Raw genomic sequence first — 17,823 nt, 5'->3', positions numbered from 1 at the left:
GATGGCAAGAGTATTCTTGAGGTAGTCAGCAGGGAAAGCTATGTCTTAACTGTAAGCTGGTGTTATTCCAAGGAAGTTGTGGAAATTTTCAAAACTAGCACAAGTATCAGGAATGTATTCTGATTCCTGGAAATGTGCTCTTTGAAGTCAGCCTGGTCCCTTTCCAGCCATAAACTTAGCCTCCCCAAGAGGACAGATTAATTTTGAGTCTATCTTTATGTATTTAATTCTAATTCGGGCTGACCCTAGACCAAGCTTTATGTACTCTTTTCTCTGTTCCCTTGAAGTACTAAGAGTAATTTGAGTTTTAGGGACAGATGTCATGATATACCCCTGGCTACAGAACCATCCAATGACAAAATTATCTGCAGCACTGGCATTAGCAAAATGTTCCTTCTATTGTGATCTACAGACTTTCTGGCCCGCAGGGGACCTAGAGCCAGGCTCATCCTGTTTGCTGGCCTCCCACCCATCTTGGCTGTCAGGTTGCTCTGGGCCTCGGGGTCTCGTGCACACATTGTCTCACCAGTAGTCACTGTTGCCTGTTTAGCTGCCTGACCTAGCCCACCACCCAACAACCCCACGAGTGAGACAATATCAGGTTGTGGCTATTGGTGACCTTTTCCCACTCCACCCCATTTGGTGTTTGTATGTTTTCTAGAATACAGTCACCCTTGTTGGTACAGTGATGGGGACTGAGAAGCATCCCGAGTCTGACTCTGGCTTCTTTTTACGAGTAGTTTGGGCGTTCAGTCCCCAGCAGTTGGGTACACTGTGTGGTCCAAGAGGTTCCTGCTGTCTTGGAGCCTGTGTCCAGTTTAGATGGGAGGGATAGCTCTTCTCTTTCCTAGACAGGAGAGCAGGAAGTCCTAGGTCTCTCCTGGGGTTATAATATTAGGCTTCCAATTCCATCAGCTCTACCTGAGAGTAAAAATAATTCCAAAAGGAAAAAAATAAACTCCAGCTCTTATAACTAGCCTATTGCATTGCAGATATTTCTCCACTTGCAGAAGAGAAAGTAAGGTTTCATGTGCAGAGCTCTTATCCATTAAGTGGTAAATGATTAGAGAAATTTGGTTATTGATTCACCAGACATATATATTCTGGACAAAAGGAGAACTGATTTAGTGTTCAAGTCTGACTTCTGGGAACCCTGCTGTGCTAGAGAAACAATAAGGATTTTTTCCTATGCAGTCACGGTAGTCCACCCTTCCCACTAGCTAGCCCACACCCTTGACCCTCTGGCTGCCTGCAGGCTCCTTTGGCCATTCCAGTTCTGTGGAATGGCTGGACCTGAAATGTGAGGAGCAGACTGTGTGAGAGAAGTCTGGGAGGGGCAACCGGTCCTAGCCAAGAGCTACGTGAGTGTTGGTGCTTTTCCCAGAGGGGAGGAGTGTTCCCTGCCCCGTGCGTTGCCGCGTGTCTGCACAGACACAAACAGAGCAGTGTTCAGTTGAGCTGGCCTCCTCACAGTCCTTCTTTTCATCCTACGGAGGAGATGGGGTGTACCAGAGCATCCCTTAGACTATGGTGTCAATGCTAGGAAGTGGGCAAAGGAACAAGAGGAGGAAGGAGTCAGTTGCCATTCTTAAAGCCCTAGTTGGAGGGTTTGATAAATTAGCGCTCAAGGGGCTGATTTATTGAAAGGAATCGTTTAGTGTCACAATACACTGTCATTCCCACCTTAACAATAAGAATAAGCCAGATAAGTAACAAACATGACTTAGAAAAGAAAAAAATATGTATCTAAGGATGCAAAGTATTCTGATTGAACTAAATTCCAGAAAGGGATGAGCCCTTCCTCGGAGAGAGAGAATGTGTGGCTGCTCACGCCCCAGGGGCATGGCAGGAGGAGGAGTAACCTACCGTAGATGAGGATGTGGAGAAAATGGCTGAACTTCATACAGACTTCTGAAGCCTGCGTGTGAACTGGCTGTAAGGAGACTCAATCACAGAGCAAATATATACCCATCCACTCCTAATTCTTCCCCATGAGGCCTTCGCTGAATACACACAGTGGCAGCGAGCTGACTGCTGAGGGCAGGGCATCCACCCCATGTGCACAGGGCATTCATTGGGTACCCAGCAGCAGCACAGTACAGAGAAATCTGAGAGCAGAGCAGGAGGGTAGAGAAAGGCCCCTCCAAAGCACAAGGGCCCTTCACTGAGTGCATGGAAGTGGCCCACCAAGAGCAAAGAGAACTCCAGAGCAGCCCAAAAAGCTGGCATCTGGGCCATAAAGCATAGAGAGAGAACCCTGAGTCTCACTATGGTCAGATCCCAAGCCCTACTGGAAGGACAGTATTGATTCTGCCCTCAAAACATCTGAAACCAGTGGTGAACTGATTTTGACCACAGTGGAAACAAAGCCCAAACCTAGCTCCACTACAGATTAGACTGACTCAGCTCTCAACCCCAGCAGACTGACAGAGGAAGGGTCATGTCCTTTTTTAGGTATACACGTTGCCATTCATCTACACACAACATCTGGCATATAATAAAAAGTTGTAAGACTCATGAGAAAAAGGAAAATATAACTGAGAAAAAAATAGTCAATAGAAGCAGACCATCAGATGACTCAGATGTTAGAATTAGCAGACAAGGATTGTAAAATAATTTTTGTAAATATTTTTAAGGATCTAATCAAGCTCCTGTCTAGGGGATATAAGACCATTGTTCCGAGAGTTGAGTTGGGGAAGGGGCCTGGGGGTTTACATTCAAGAAAAGGTGGATTACATTCTTGAACAGATGGCGAATTTAAGCAGAGAACTGGAAGTTCTGAAAAGAGAATGTTTATAAACTCTCACTGAAGCAAGGATTATTTGGAAACAAACTACTAGTCATTCTTGGAGAACAGATAAGTAGCAGTTCCAGAATTGTAACCCCTTCCCTGAGTTTATGCATTCCCACTTTCACATAAGCCAGAGATTCAAGTCTGCACGTGTGTACAAGCCCACTGTGTACGAGATATTGTATGAGGGGTACAAAGATGCGTGAGACTCTCAGATCCCCTCCTCTACTACTCTTAGAGAGGCAACTTCCCTCACCCTCCTCAACAGAAGACTGGAGACGCTGGCGAGAATAAAACAAGGGGGTCCCTAAGCTAGTGGACTCCTGGCACAAGTAAGGGCATATATTTTGAACCAAAAACAAGGAGTGTTAAGTGAAACTTTGCATATTGAGTGTTGAAACCCCCAGGCCCCTTCCCCAACTCAACTCTCGGAACAATGGTCTTATATCCCCTAGACAGGAGCTTGAAAGATTCATCTCTAGGAAATCTGACCAGCCCAAGAGAAAAAACTTAAATGAACCAGTCCAATCACATATCTCTGTACTGAAGCCGTAGTTAACAAGTCCTACCTACGTACACAGAGCTTCCAAATAACTTAGAATGAGTGTCCCAGTCTTAACATAGGAGTAAGCGGCCAAGGATCATGAGATGTCTGAGAAGGTCTATAACCTGAAAGTCTGACCAATTCAAACAGAAAAAAGTGTCTTAGAACCAGAAACTATGCAGAGGTTGTAAACCTGCCCCTCCAAATGAAGGAGTGAATGAATGAGTGTCTCTCAGAGTTAAGAGAAGAGATTGCGTCCTTGAAAGAAAAAATAATGTGCTTTTTTTTTTTAAATACTCTTTGAAATTAAAAATATAATAGCAGAAAAGAGAATGTTAATGGAGGCAATAGAAGATAAAATTGAGGCCACTACCCAAAAAGTAGAGTTAGAAATAGATATATAGTGCTGGAAAGTAAGAAAATCAGAGTAGCAGCCTCAAAATCTATCATCTGAATAACAGACATTTTAAAAGAGAGAACTGAAAAATGGAGAGGAGAAAATCATCAAAGAAATAATTCAAGAAAATTTCCCAGAACTGAAGGGCATGAGCTTCCAGATGAAAAAGGCCCAGCAGGAAGGTACCCCACTGATTGGGTCAAGATCAGCCCCACCAAGTACATCATTAATGATATTTCGGAACACCACGGAAGATGCTAAAAGTTTCCAGAAAGGAAACAAAGAAACAGGTCACATACTAAGGACAAGGAACCAAGATGGCAACAACAGAGGCTAGACAATGGAGCAATGCCTTTTCATTCCGAAAAGAGGTTATTTTCAGCTTAGAATTCTGTGCCTAGCCAAAATCTCACATGTACAAATAGCATAAAGACATTTTGTAATATGTCAGATCTTCTAAAGTTTGCTTTCCAAGCATCTTTTTCCAGAAACCTACTGGAAGAGATGCTTACTTACAACAAGGGAGTAAACCAGAAAGGGAGACTGAGGCTCCATTTAAGAGCCAGGTAAAGAGGACTTCCCAGAGGATGAGGTGTGGTCCCGTAATGTCAGCAATACAGCAGATCCAGAGGGCAGACAGCTAGAAGACGAGGAGATGTACAGGGATATTCTTGAAGGAAGCACAAGAAACTGTTGACAATGCTTACCTTAGAAGTAAAAGGGAGAGGGCAACGAGGGGCATTTTTCTTTTTTCCCTTCATATTTTTATATAATGTTTGGGTCTTGACTATAGCACTTATTATTTTTCTAGATTTTTTAGAAAAAGAAAGAAAATATGCTCCCTCCAGTGGAGCATCTCCAGTGGGGATGCTTAACCCTTAGATAATGACAACAGAATTTTCCTTTTGTTCAGAACCTGCAAAGGAGTTTTGCTAGGAAATCTTTAATCCTCTCGCCAACTTTCCCTGGTCATTTTAGGTTTATACTTTCTTACTTTAGGAGAAGAGTCTGGACCTGAACTCTCTCTGAAAAGATAAACTCCCCTCTCGTGTTTGAGTCTCAGGCTTTCCATAAACACTGGGCAAAGGAAGGGTTTCTTTGGACTGGTGGACTGCAGCAGAACTTCTTTTTTTGCAAGCGCCCTTCCCTAAGAGTTTCCTCTGCTCCAAGACCTTGCTCACCAATAACTCATCTCGGAAGGAAGGTTCAGTGCTGCAGGCTCCTCTGTCTTTGACCTAAGAAAACACGCTGGGAGTGGTCTGTTTGCTTGCCAGAGATCTTATCTTGACCCAGAAGAGCTGATGGGATCGTAAAACCAGAATCAATCTTTCCTCCTCAGTGTTCTTTCTCTACAGAATGGGGGTGTGATATCTTAGTCCAGGACGAATGTCAGATTTACTCTGTCACAAGTGTGGGGGGAAGGGGTTGATTTCTCATTCGATAATGGCTGTATTTCACAGGAATACAGTTGAAACCACTCTGTAGGGTGTTCTAATCCCCGTGCTCTCTCTGCTCTTTCTCAGTGTGTTTGGATTCATCACTACAGAGAACCAAGCCAGATATCCAAACCACCCACTTTCCTATTCCCTGCACACAAATTAGAGGGAGGCCAGCTGAAATCCAAGCCAAGCACTTAGATGACTTGTCTGTCTGACTTTAGTTCCATGATATGGAACTCAAAATAAATCAAAAAGGAAAATTGTTCAGATAGCAGCTAATTCACAAAAAACATCTACAGCCTCTAAGTCTTTGCTCACACGCAAAGCTGGTAAACAAACCTCCTTTGAACACAGACTCAAGGATTTAGAGATTAATTCCTGCATGACGGACAGATGCTCATGCGCTGCAGTCTTACTGAAGTTCTGTGTTCAGTTTTGGGCTCAAAACTTGAGTGAAATCTGAAGAACTTTTTAGGGCCCAGAAGTAAGTAATAGAAACAGTGAACGACTTGGAAAACGGAACCTTTGAAGAAAGGTTGTAGGAGACAGAATTCGAGCTTAGAAAATAATGTGAGATCAAAAGCAACTTGTGAATAGCAAACAAGGATGGAACAAAAGGAAACTGGTATAGATGGTAGAGGAGGCTATTTAGTTTAGGTGTTAAGAATAAACTTTATGACAGGAGACTTGTTAAACACAAAATGAACAGCCAATGGAATGTGGTAGAGTGCAAGCTATGAAGAGGAGGAGGCTGTGCTAAGTTCACCTAGTATAAAGATGTTCAGATACAGATGTTTAACAACAGTCTCTCCCAGATTCCACAACTCTGATATTGCAAGCGATTGACAGAAAAGTAAGACCATTCAGCACAAATTTTGCACTTCTCCTAGACCACAGCACCTTAAGTGGGGTCGTTTACCAGCAAAGCAGTACAGGCTGTTTAGAAGCAGAATCCCAAGACGGGGTGAACTATATAAACAGGGAGCAATGAGGAATGACAGGTTTAAGGGGTTCTAGAAAAGATAAATCTCTTTCTGGCCCTTGTTATTAGGTATGGAAAAATTTAGAAAAAAGGAGGGAAAGTACCTGGAGACACATCGGAAAATGAACAAAGATGGTAATTATAAGAATGGAGGCCCTTACAGGGAGAGAAAATTGGTTTGTTTAGTTAGATTGATCCAAGAGTTGCCTTGTCTTTAGGATATACCTTTCTGCTAAAGAGGTATAACATCTTCCTTTGCCAGATAAAGACAGAGTCTCTCCCTTTTATAAAAGACCCTCACCAAATTACAAGGAAGTTTAAGCCACGCTTTGAGTTACTCTACTGGTTAGACCCAGGACTAACCCTTAAGCTTTTGTCCAATCTGTATACTGGAATACAGCCATTCTTCCATCAATACGAAAAATTTATTTCTTGCCTTGGCTTCTGTTTTAACTGCTCACCTTGATCTCTCTTGTCGTGTAGCTGGGATGAGAGCAGCTCCATCAGCAGTGGGCTCAGTGATGCCTCAGACAACCTCAGCTCGGAAGAGTTCAATGCCAGCTCCTCACTCAACTCCCTCCCGACCACTCCCACTGCCTCTCGCAGGAACTCTACAATAGTGGTACGTGAGCTCGCAAACACCTAGGCCACCATCTCAGGAAGAACCACAGGGCAGACTGGCCACGTGCAGGTTTGCACATATACTCCCCTAGTCCATGGGATTGGTTCCCACGTGCCTTTGGCCGAGTCCTTTTAGAGCTGGCAAAAAGAAACCTGAAGCCACCAAGCAGTCACCCAAGACATTGGCTGTTGTCATAGTGAGTAGTGCCTGTATTTAGTGTCCACCCCAATTTGGAGTGACACACGTAAGAGCTGTTCCAACTGGAGAAGACAAAGAAACCCGGAGACATGTATGATGCCTTCCCTCTGCACCTAGAGGGCAGGTAGAAACCCTGGGTTGACTTAATACTCTAGGAAGATCAGGGCCACCCAGCAACCAAAATAAATCCTCTCAGCCTGCCATTTTCCTGTCCCCAAATGAGTGACTCACTCTGCTTTTTCTCTTCTGCTCTTCAGCTACGCACAGACTCAGAGAAGCGCTCGCTGGCAGAAAGTGGGCTGAGCTGGTTTAGTGAATCGGAGGAGAAGGCCCCCAGAAAGATGGAGTACGACAGTGGTAGCCTGAAGATGGAACCTGGGACTTCCAAGTGGCGGAGAGAGCGGCCTGAGAGCTGTGAGGATTCATCCAAGGTTGGAGAACTGAAGAAGCCCCTCAGCCTGGGACAGCCTGGTTCCCTGAAGAAGGGCAAGACCCCGCCAGTGGCTGTCACTTCCCCCATCACTCACACGGCCCAGAGTGCCCTTAAAGTTGCAGGTGAGCCTGGAATGAACAAAAGGACAGGGGCAAAGGGATAGCAGAAGGGACAACCGTCACTGCTCTTGACAGCCATCACCCCCTCGAATGGTAGCAGACCTTTGCCTGGTGCTCCAATGTGTCTTTTCTGGTCTTCACAACAGTCCTGTGAGTTAGGAAGGACGGGCATTACAAATGTGGAATAAAACCTCAAAGAGGTTAAGAGCCTGGACCAAGATCACACTGCTAACAAGCGATAGAGGAGGGACTATGTTGTGTTCACAGACTAGTTTGACCTGCCTTCAAACACTTCCCAATGGGCTTTTTCTTTCCTCTCCCAAGATGTTTGGTTGGTGTACTTATCTTCACAGGGTGCTTGCCTTACATCCCAGGGGGAGTCCTAAGAAACCGATCAATCAGAATTGTATTGCTCCCCAAGTCGTCCCTTTGTGGAACTTTCCACCCTAATCGACATTCGCCTCTGATCTCTAATCCCCAGGAGATGGTGCCATACTCTAGGCCATTTGCTTCCCTCCGTTTTTTCCTCCCTTGACCGCTTGTCAGATGCACTTCTTAGTAATTTTTGTGGTTGCCTCAGCCACTTTAACCAAAATGGAATATCCTACTCTGAGAGCAGAAAACAACAAAATAGAAAACAAACAAAAATCCCTAGGCCACTCCTCCACGGTGTCTCCTTCCCTCTGGCAAGAAATTTCGCCTGCTGACCCATCGTTAGGCCCCTGAAACTCTAGAACATGTTGACAGTGTTCCCCTCTCCCGTGGAGGGGGAGAAGGATTTGCCGGGGTACAGCCGGTTTCAGCTTCTCCTCACTCCATCCTGCCCTCTTGCAGGCAAACCTGAAGGCAAAGCCACGGACAAGAGCAAGCTCGCGGTGAAGAACCCCGGGCTGCAGCGCTCCTCCTCTGACGCTGGCCGAGACCGCCTGAGTGACGCCAAGAAGCCTCCCTCGGGCATCGCTCGCCCCTCCACTTCAGGATCTTTCGGCTACAAGAAGCCTCCTCCTGCCACAGGCACGGCCACAGTCATGCAGACGGGTGGCTCGGCCACTCTCAGCAAGATCCAGAAGTCCTCGGGCATCCCTGTCAAGCCCGTGAACGGACGCAAGACGAGCCTCGATGTGTCCAACAGTGCAGAGCCCGGGTTCTTGGCTCCCGGAGCCCGTTCCAACATCCAGTACCGCAGCCTGCCCCGGCCGGCCAAGTCCAGTTCTATGAGTGTGACGGGCGGGCGGGGCGGCCCTCGCCCTGTCAGCAGCAGCATCGACCCCAGCCTCCTCAGCACCAAGCAGGGAGCCCTGACACCCTCCAGACTCAAGGAGCCTTCCAAGGTGGCCAGTGCGCGGACTGCTCCAGCCCCTGTCAACCAGACAGATCGGGAAAAGGAGAAGGCCAAAGCCAAGGCAGTGGCCCTGGACTCAGATAACCTCTCCCTGAAGAGCGTTGGCTCCCCAGAGAGCACTCCTAAGAGCCAAGCCAGTCACCCCCCAGCCACCAAGTTGGCGGAGCTGCCACCAACCCCTCTCAGGTACCCAAAGTGGGTGGCTTCCTCCTCACCTGTCTGCCCTGACTCCCTTCACATGTCCCTGCACTCCTTAGACCAGTGAGGCGTGGCCTGTCTGCTGCCTCTGGGCCTTTGCCAGGTCTGGCCCTTCCACTCCCCTATAGGCCAAGTTCCTTCTCCTTCTTTCAAAACTGTCTTCCAAATTCACCTCGTTTGTACTAGTCCCTGATCAACCCTTAATTGTCCTCAGCACTTGTACGGGTGGTTTTACTGTTTGTTTATACACATCCGTGTGTGTATATACACCCCCCCGTGTCTCCCATATGCGTCTGCCAGCCCCCTTCTAAGACTGAAGGTGCCCCTAGGTCAGGCATTGGATTTCCCTCCGTGTATTTCACAGCAGCCTCGGCTTAAGCCTCGTACTTAGCAAACAGCCAGAAAGCAAGGAACCTGGACTAGAGTTCTCTCAGATCCACCTGCTTCTTGCTTCTCTACCTCCGTTATTCTAAATATTTTGTTTTCTCTTCATTTCTCTCAGGGCCACAGCTAAGAGCTTTGTCAAGCCACCCTCACTAGCCAATCTAGACAAGGTCAACTCCAACAGTCTGGATTTGCCATCGTCCGGTGACACCCATGCTTCGAAGGTCCCAGATCCTCATGCTGCAGGCTCAGGAACCGGGGGCCCTCTCCCTTCTTGCTTCACCCCCAGTCCAGCACCCATTCTCAACATTAACTCAGCCAGCTTCTCCCAGGGCCTGGAGCTAATGAGTGGTTTCAGCGTCCCCAAAGAGACCCGCATGTACCCCAAACTCTCAGGCCTGCACAGGAGCATGGAGTCCCTCCAGATGCCAATGAGCCTGCCCAGTGCCTTCCCCAGCAGCACCCCAATCCCCACCCCAGCTGCTCCCCCTGCTGCACCCGCAGAGGAAGAGACAGAAGAGCTGACCTGGAGCGGGAGCCCCAGAACTGGGCAACTGGACAGGTGGGTGGATGGAGAGAGAGCCTCTGGCTGTTGCTAACACTGTCCTGTGTTTGATTGCCGCTTCGTGACTTCCCAGATTTTTTCAGGTACATTAAGTAATTCCATTTGCTTCACAACAACTCCATGAGATAGGTAGGATTTTTTCATTTTTAAATTATTATTCTCATCTTATAAATGGGGAAACCGGTGCACAAAGATGTTAAATGACTCATCCGAGATCTCATCATTAGTTTAATGTGTCATCCAAAGCTTTTGCTTCCGAGTCCAAAATGATCTGATATATCACACCTGGTTTTCACACACCTTAATGTGATCTTGTAGATAGCTAGCCACACCCCGACTCCTAACCAGAGAACAGCATTGAGCATTTCAGGTGCATTTCTTAAATGGTAACACCCAGGCTGCAGCTGTCTTGTTTTGTTTACGGAGATAAAGGGGCTAACAGTTTGATGTCCTGGGTCAGGTGTTGCGTCCCTCAAACCTATTGTCCGAAACTCCAGTTTCTAAGGTGGACCCACATGCTTCTCTTTTCTTTCTCCACAGTAATCAGCGGGATCGGAACACCCTTCCCAAGAAAGGGCTCAGGTAACCATTCAATGTGTTTTTCTTCCCTCCACCTGGGGCTCGTGGTCTGTATGAAATAACCATAACTTGACCCGTCCCGGGCCCCAGTCACAATTAGTGACCGTTTTAATCAGGGCATTTGTGTGTGGTTCCTGTACACAGACCTCCCATCATCCTGCCCAAGCTCACTTTTCTGTGTGAGTCAACTTTACAGCCAGCGTTGTTTTTTGGCTATAGAGGAGAAACAGGTTTGTACGTGGGAATCATGCACTTACGTGCACCGGCCTGTGCCATCCCAACGCTGGCTGAACTTCCTCGGTGGTTTTCCCCCCTCCAAGTCTGGGAGTGCAAGCTGGCCCTAGGGTCATGCAGACAGGCGGAGTGGGACCACCTGGTCCTGCTCCATCACTGCAGCACTGAGGGCTCCACTAGGGTGACCCCACTACTTGGAAGCCATATGTGGAATCACAGAGCTCTGTCCTGAGCTTCAGGGAAGATGTTCTCATGCCTCCGCCATCATTTTGGTCCCCACCTCAGGAAGCTCCCATAGAGACACCTGCCAGCCCTTCAGCACCCTCTCGATCGTCGGGAGAGGATACTGAGTCACCTCCTCTTGCTCCCTCCTTGGGTGGCCCTTCCTTGTCCTGCTTTCAGAACCTCCACACCAGCCAAACCTCTGGTATCACTTCGTAGTTACTAGTACCAAGTTCTTCTGCTACTTCCTGCAGGTACCAGCTTCAGTCCCAAGAGGAGACGAAGGAGAGGCGACACTCCCACACCATTGGTGGGCTGCCTGAGTCCGACGACCAGTCAGAGCTGCCTTCGCCCCCTGCGCTCTCCATGTCCTTGAGTGCAAAGGGCCAGCTCACCAACATAGGTCAGTGTCTCCATCACTGTGTGTGGCGTGGGATGAGGCAGGGGTCACCCTGCGGGGTGAGGCAAGGCAGCTGAGCTTCGGTTTCATCTCACATTTGATGCACTACATGGGGTTGCCTCATGGTGCCTCAGGTCATCCATCCAAAACAAGATTGATGGCAACATGCTCCAAGATCCTAAACTGAAAAGTTGCCCCGGTCACAAGTTATAGGGTCCCTGTGGCATCAGAGAGTTGGAATGATGGCCTGGAAAAGCCGTAACCCGAGGCCGGACATCACAGTCATGCAGTGAGTAGGCAGTCAATGCCAGAAAGGAGCCGCCACGCCCAGGGCTGCCATTCTAAAATGTTGGGCTGCTGGGGAGGAAAGAGGGAGAGGTTCTTGATTGCAAAGGATGGGATCTGCCTCCAGACCCAGGAAAGTCCAGATTGCCCAACTTCTCTGGCTGGGCCAGGGCCATCTTAGCCCCAAAGGCAGAGCTGTCTCAGACACGTCCTGGCCACACCCTTTCTAAAGCCCGAGGAGAGGGGAAAGCCAGGGAGGAGGGGAGTGACAGCATGATTCAGAGACAGGGAGGGAAGAAGCTCAGGAGAGGGCCTGGCTGGCCTCCAGCACCACCCTGGTCTGGGAGGCAGCGTGCTGGGACTGGCCGCGTGGGAGCCCTTCAGGATGGTGCCGGGGACAGGCCTGCCGTTCCCTCACTGTGTCTTCCTGATTGTCTCCTCCTTTAGCCAAGTGAGGAAACTTCCAGGGCCCATGACGTGCCTGTAGTGGCTGTCAGGGACCTGAGGAAAAACTAGGAATAAGGTCATTTTGCCTAGAGAAGGGAATGATTCTTAAGGAAAGGTCGTCTGGTCCCTGAAGGGCTATCAAATGGAGGGTGGGGCCAGCTCGTTCTCCATCTCCACGAAGGCCGCACAGGAAGTTCATTTATGCTGCAGGCTGAGGGGCTGGGCTAACAGTGATCACGTTACACACCCAGGGCGTTACGCCCCCAGGGCTGAGAGAGGGGTGTGAGCTCCCTTCTGTGAAGGTCTGGATGGAGAGAATAGACATCACCTGTGTGGGGGCAGCAGGACAGTGTGGGGCTCCGTGTGGGTGTGAGCCCCTGGAGGCTGTCACTCCAGCGTGGGGCACAGGGAGAGGTCCTGCAGGGCGGCAGGGAGTCAGCTGGGCCCGGCCTCACAACGGACTCCACAGCCTGACCTGACATTCCACCTACTCCGACTGTCTGACTGTCAAGCCGGGGCAGTGCTGGGTGGAGAGGACCATGTTTCTTGCTGCGTTAGAACCGGCCGGTGATGTAGAAGGACGCTGCTTTGTGGGGAGAGTCGCACTGCCTTCTGTAGTGCCAGGCCTGTAGTCCCATGGCCCAGCCCCCTTGTCCAGCTGGCTCGTTCTCATCATTCAGATCTGAGTCTTGGTCTGAATCTTCAGTCCCTCCAAGCTGCTGGTTGCATTTTAGCGAAGCACAGCATCCCATTTCATCGGCACATCCAAGTGATGTGAAGGTTTCAGAAGAACTGCCAGGCCCCCAGCCAGACCTTAGAATGTGACAACTCCGGGGCAGGCAGGGCTGCGGGGGCGCTGCTCACCCCCTGTTCCAGATAGCAGGTCCTTCTCCACTAGGCCTAGTCTCCCGCGGGAGACCCAGCTCCTCACCACCAGCCGTTTGCACACTCCCACTGCTCCACCACCCGCCTCTCCTGCCCTCTCTCCACCACCTCTCACGCTCCTGGTGCTCCATTCCCCAAGGGACCAGAGAGCTGATGACCCTGCCTCTTCTGCCCTCCCCCCTTCTCCTGTCCCCTCCCCTCTTCCTTCCAGTGAGTCCCACTGCGGCCACCACGCCAAGAATCACCCGCTCCAACAGCATCCCCACCCACGAGGCGGCCTTCGAGCTGTACAGCGGCTCCCAAATGGGGAGCACCCTGTCCCTGGCCGAGAGACCCAAGGGGATGATTCGGTCAGGATCCTTCCGAGACCCCACGGACGATGGTGAGACTTCATGCCAGCGCGGTTCACGCTCATTCCAGCTCTGCTGGGTCCCCTCACCCACCACCACTCCACTCCCACCACTCCTACCACCACACACACCTATATGATTCACAGACATTGAGTTGGGGCCATTTCAGTTCTTTCTTCCCATCCCTTTGAAGGGTCTGGGGGCCCAGAAACCGTGGGTGGCACCGTCTAGCACTGGAGCTTGGGATGGTGCATCTGCCATTGGGGCTGGGGAGGGAATGGAGCACAGAAGGTTACATGGTGCCCCACAGAATGCTCTGGAACCCATGGCTCCCGTCCTCCTCATCCCAGCAGTGGTCTCTCCTCCCCACAGTCTCTCAGTACATCCCATGTCTCAGGCGCATGCTGGTAGCTCTTAAATCCTTATGAAGAATTAGGCATCTCATTCCTCTTTCAAGAATGTTCCAAGGATTAGCGTCAGGGAGGGCCCTGTGGATTGCTGGTGGTGATCTGGGTATTAGCAGTCAGCCTGGAAGACCAGGCTCTCCGGGAGAAGAGGCTTCCCACTGTTATTTCAGGACGCTCATTCCTTGCAGATGGGCTGTAGTTCTCTCAGTGGCTCTACTGAATAATCAGAACAAGTATTCACACTTCGATGTTTGTTTCATCTGAATGGTCCCCAGCCTCCTAGGCAAGTGCCCCAGTGCTGAGAAGAGGAGGCACAGGCAGAAATGCAGTGTTTGTGCCGAGCAGCTCTGAGGAGAATCCCCTTTTCCACAGCTGAAGTACCTCCCTGACTGGGAAGATAAGATGATGCCCAAACGTCCCCTTTCCCTCTCCCTTAACCCTTGTGCTCCTCGGAGCAGGCCGAGCAAGGGGCCACCCTGGCCAGGCTGCCAGAGAATAAACCTGAAGGAGGAGGCCGGCTCTCTCAGGACCTGCCTGCTCAGCAGATGCTCCTGCTCTGGGCTGTTGGGATACCAGTGGGCTCCCCTGTTCTGTTCTTTCTGTTCACTGCAGATGCTCTCCAGAATCAGAATCCAAACTCCTGCCTTAGGGCTCTTCCCAGGACCCCACCCTTGTCCCTGGAAGTCTAACTCTGTGTTCTGCTTCTCTTGCAGTTCACGGCTCGGTGCTGTCCCTGGCCTCCAGTGCCTCCTCCACTTACTCCTCAGTAAGAGCATTAACTTCTCCCCTTGCCCTCCCCTACCACAGCTGCTCTGCTCCCTAGAACCTCTTTTGGTTGGGTGACTGGGTGGGGGTGGGGACACGCTGTCCCTTCATTACACCCTGTGTTCTGGGGTGGGGGTGGGGAGGCACCCAGAGCTGGGAGCAGTCGGTTGGGTCCTTTAGTTCCTCAGTGGTCTTTCTGGCCTTGTTGCCAATGCCCAAGCAACTCCAGTGCCTTTAGTTCCCCTCCTTTGAAAGATGGAGAATCCCCTTGTCGTGGAGCCGATTCTGTGCCATGGTGAGTGGGAAGGTGAGATGGGTAGGTTTCTAGGACTCTGGACCCTAAGAGTGTACAGAATTTACCTAGTGTTCCTTGTGGGGCACTGGGCACTGCGTTTGGCTGTAGAGTATAACTTATTTCTTAGGTTTGTTCTGCCCCTAATTCTTTCCCCCTTCAAGTTGGTGGCAGTAAGGATTAGTCTTCATTTCCTAGCCTTCTTGGCAGTGACAAAGTGGGCAGAGAAATCTGTTTTGTAAACCCTAGGGTAGGGTCTGAGCCGATCTTGTGAGGAGCCAGGGGCAGGAAAGAGTCTGCACCTCTGAGTCACTTCTTCAAGTTCTCTGCCTGCCTCTGGGCCTGGCTTCTTCCCCTCCATAGTAACTAGCTCCTTTCTCTCTTTCTCTCCTTCTGTGCTCCCTTCTTCAGGCTGAGGAGAGGATGCAATCTGAGGTAGGGTGCAAAGCCCTTGTCTCTGCTTGTTAACACCGCTGCACGCCATTTCCCTCCCAAGTCTGATACTTACTTCTGCCACCTCAAGTTTGTGTTTCTCTTCCTTTCACAGCAAATCCGGAAGCTTCGTAGGGAGCTGGAATCGTCCCAGGAAAAAGTGGCTACCCTGACGTCTCAACTGTCTGCCAACGTGAGTGCCATAAAGTCGGGGAGGCCCAGGCAGTTGTTCTGGCCGTAAGTTAGATAAGTTCAGCCAGAAGAGGAGAATCATCTCATGAGGCATCCCCAGCTTAGGTTCCGCGGGAGTGGGTCCTGTTCATGCTCCACCACAGAGGATTTGGGGATTTGCTTTCCCCTTCTCCGAGTCTCGATTTTTATAAAGAACCATTTTGCCCCCAGCCTAATTAATAGGTATGGATGAGTTCATGTCTGACGGTCTTTGAACTCCCTAAAGATTTTCAGTGGTTCTGCATGGAGGTGGTAACCACCTTGCCATTGGCCGTGGACAGAAATAGTTCTGGATTATAATCACAGAGCCCTCAGAGTCCTTTACCACTGCCCTGGGGTGTGTTCATGTCATTGTTTTACGCCACATAACTGGGCAGGCACGGGATTGGTTGTTAGAATTCTGTCTGGTGACCATGACACCCTTAGGAATCCCACTGCCATTCTAGTCCAGCTCCTTCACTCACAGCTGCCTTTCCTAGTAGCCTCCTTGGGCAGTTGGCAGAAATGAGCTCAGCTTCAGTTGGGAGCCAGAATTCTTTGTTCCTTCCCTCCACCTGCCCACAGTGCGTCCCTTTAGAATGGGTTTCTTCTTTCTGTATTCCTTGGTTCTTCTCCCCTGTGAGACAGGGAGGAATGAAGCCACCTCCTCTAACTGGGCTGTGGCCGTTTCTGCCTGGTGACCAAGGTGCAAACCGAGAACACAAGAGCCATTTTCCCCCAAAGCTGTAAACAACAGCTGAGCCGGATCTGTAGGAGCTTTCCAAGCGTTTGCACAGAAGTAACGTGCAATTTCCGCAGTAGTTTCTGGTGTTCTCTCCTTTCCCCTCTGGGGACCCAGCTGTCAGGCCCAGGGTCTCCCCTGTAATCAGGTGGAGGACTCTCACCAAGACTTTGCCTGTTTCCAGTCTATTTCAGCAGCAGTTCCCTGGTTATTCTCTTTCCAAATCCTCAGTTCATAAGTCGTGTACTCACCCGTTTGTCTGAAGCTCACGGCCAGCACTGTTTTCCCCTCTCGGGAACCCACAAGAATTATAATATAAACAAGAGCCATCTCTTCTCTCCCTTATGCCCCTCCCACCAAGGCTGGTGGCCTGGGTCACGTCCTGCACACCCCAGGAAATTCATGTCTGGGAGATGCTGCGGGGAGAGGCGCCAGGGAGGCAGAGAACATTAGTGTGTCTGATTCATTTACACTGCAGTCTGTCAGCCATCGTGCTCTCCAGGCTGGGTGAAAGCCAAGAGAATGGATTAGAGGGTGATTTTTCTTAGAACAGGAAGTTCCTTTGGCTAACAGAGAACAAACCAAACGCCCAGACCCGACGAGTTCTGAACTTGAGAGGCAGACTTTTGCTGAGGGTTTTGCAGGAGGTGTGATGCAGGACTGCGGAAGGTCCGCAGCTCTCCTCAGGACCCAGCTCGGCTTTGCTCTCGTTCCGTGGAACTTCCCAGCTGCCCATGCTGAGGGCATCCCTAGATAGGGAAGGGCCTGGATCACTTTCCCTCCCAAATGCCAGCCTCTCTCAGTACCACCACTCTGTCCTGAGCTCTGACAGGCTCCCTGTGGGGTTGAGGGCTGGGGAGGCTCAGAGAAGGGACGAGGAGGAGAGCCCACCCAGATCTGTCAAGAGAGCCCAGCGAGAAGAGCAGCACAGAAAAGCACACAGAAGCCAGGGTCTCGGGGTCCCTTGAGTGGGTTTCCAGGACCAGGAGCAGTCTGTCTATAGATATGTGGGATATGGAGAAGCAAACAGGAGCTGACCTGAGGCCAAGAAGACGGGAGCTCCTTGTTCAGTGGGTGAAAGTAAACCGCCCAGGGTCGTGACAAATGAGCCAGTCGCCCAGCTGACATTTGTAGTACAAGTGGAAGAAGGGCTCACAGAGGACCAGAGCGACTGCCTCCAGCCATGGTCAAGGAGAAGCAGCCTTCAGGAATGTTTCAGGGGCGGTGGGTGGAAACTAGAATCGGCCCAACAGGGAGGAAGAATTGTTAGCTGACAGGAGGCAGTGAGAGTGTTGCCGACGTCCTAGGGCTCTGTATGAAGGACCTGCCAGACTGTATCCATCGCTTCCTGCTAGGGTCATCAGCTTGCTCAGACACCCTCCCCTGGTGCCTGTTTTTCTGTCCCCGAGTGTCTCTTCTATAGCCCCGTGTCCCTTCACCCTTCCCGCACACCTTGCGGCTAGTTGGACAGCCAAAGCTCCAGCCACACTCTGCCCGCCTCAGCTCCACTGAGCACCTGTCCCCAGCCGCCTCTTACCCTGGTCCCGGGCATCCTTCAC

At 50.3% G+C, this 17,823-nt stretch overlaps 1 protein-coding gene across 9 annotated transcripts in view; it reads left to right on the top strand.

Moving 5' to 3' along the window:
- The window catches only part of NAV1 (neuron navigator 1), a 235,711-nt gene that overhangs the window by 194,203 nt on the left and 23,685 nt on the right, over window positions 1-17,823 (top strand). For 4 of the 9 annotated variants that reach the window (XM_087424294.1, XM_087424292.1, XM_087424300.1 and 1 more), the window contains 10 exons: window positions 6,637-6,775; window positions 7,231-7,528; window positions 8,360-9,053; window positions 9,568-10,011; window positions 10,555-10,596; window positions 11,304-11,452; window positions 13,278-13,448; window positions 14,537-14,589; window positions 15,292-15,315; window positions 15,428-15,505. In XM_087424294.1, the coding sequence (XP_087280420.1) occupies window positions 6,637-6,775; window positions 7,231-7,528; window positions 8,360-9,053; window positions 9,568-10,011; window positions 10,555-10,596; window positions 11,304-11,452; window positions 13,278-13,448; window positions 14,537-14,589; window positions 15,292-15,315; window positions 15,428-15,505 (2,092 nt within the window). The remainder of the gene's footprint in view (window positions 1-6,636; window positions 6,776-7,230; window positions 7,529-8,359; window positions 9,054-9,567; window positions 10,012-10,554; window positions 10,597-11,303; window positions 11,453-13,277; window positions 13,449-14,536; window positions 14,590-15,291; window positions 15,316-15,427; window positions 15,506-17,823) is intronic. The other 5 variants (XM_087424298.1, XM_087424295.1, XM_087424299.1 and 2 more) reach the window with 3 other exon arrangements.

This window comes from Ceratotherium simum, chromosome 36, assembly GCF_057802395.1.
Source record: "Ceratotherium simum simum isolate JZ-2026a chromosome 36, ASM5780239v1, whole genome shotgun sequence".
Classification (NCBI taxonomy): Eukaryota; Metazoa; Chordata; class Mammalia; order Perissodactyla; family Rhinocerotidae; genus Ceratotherium; species Ceratotherium simum.
The sequence above is the reverse complement of the archived record's forward strand: the minus strand, read 5'-3'. Positions and strand labels throughout refer to the sequence as shown.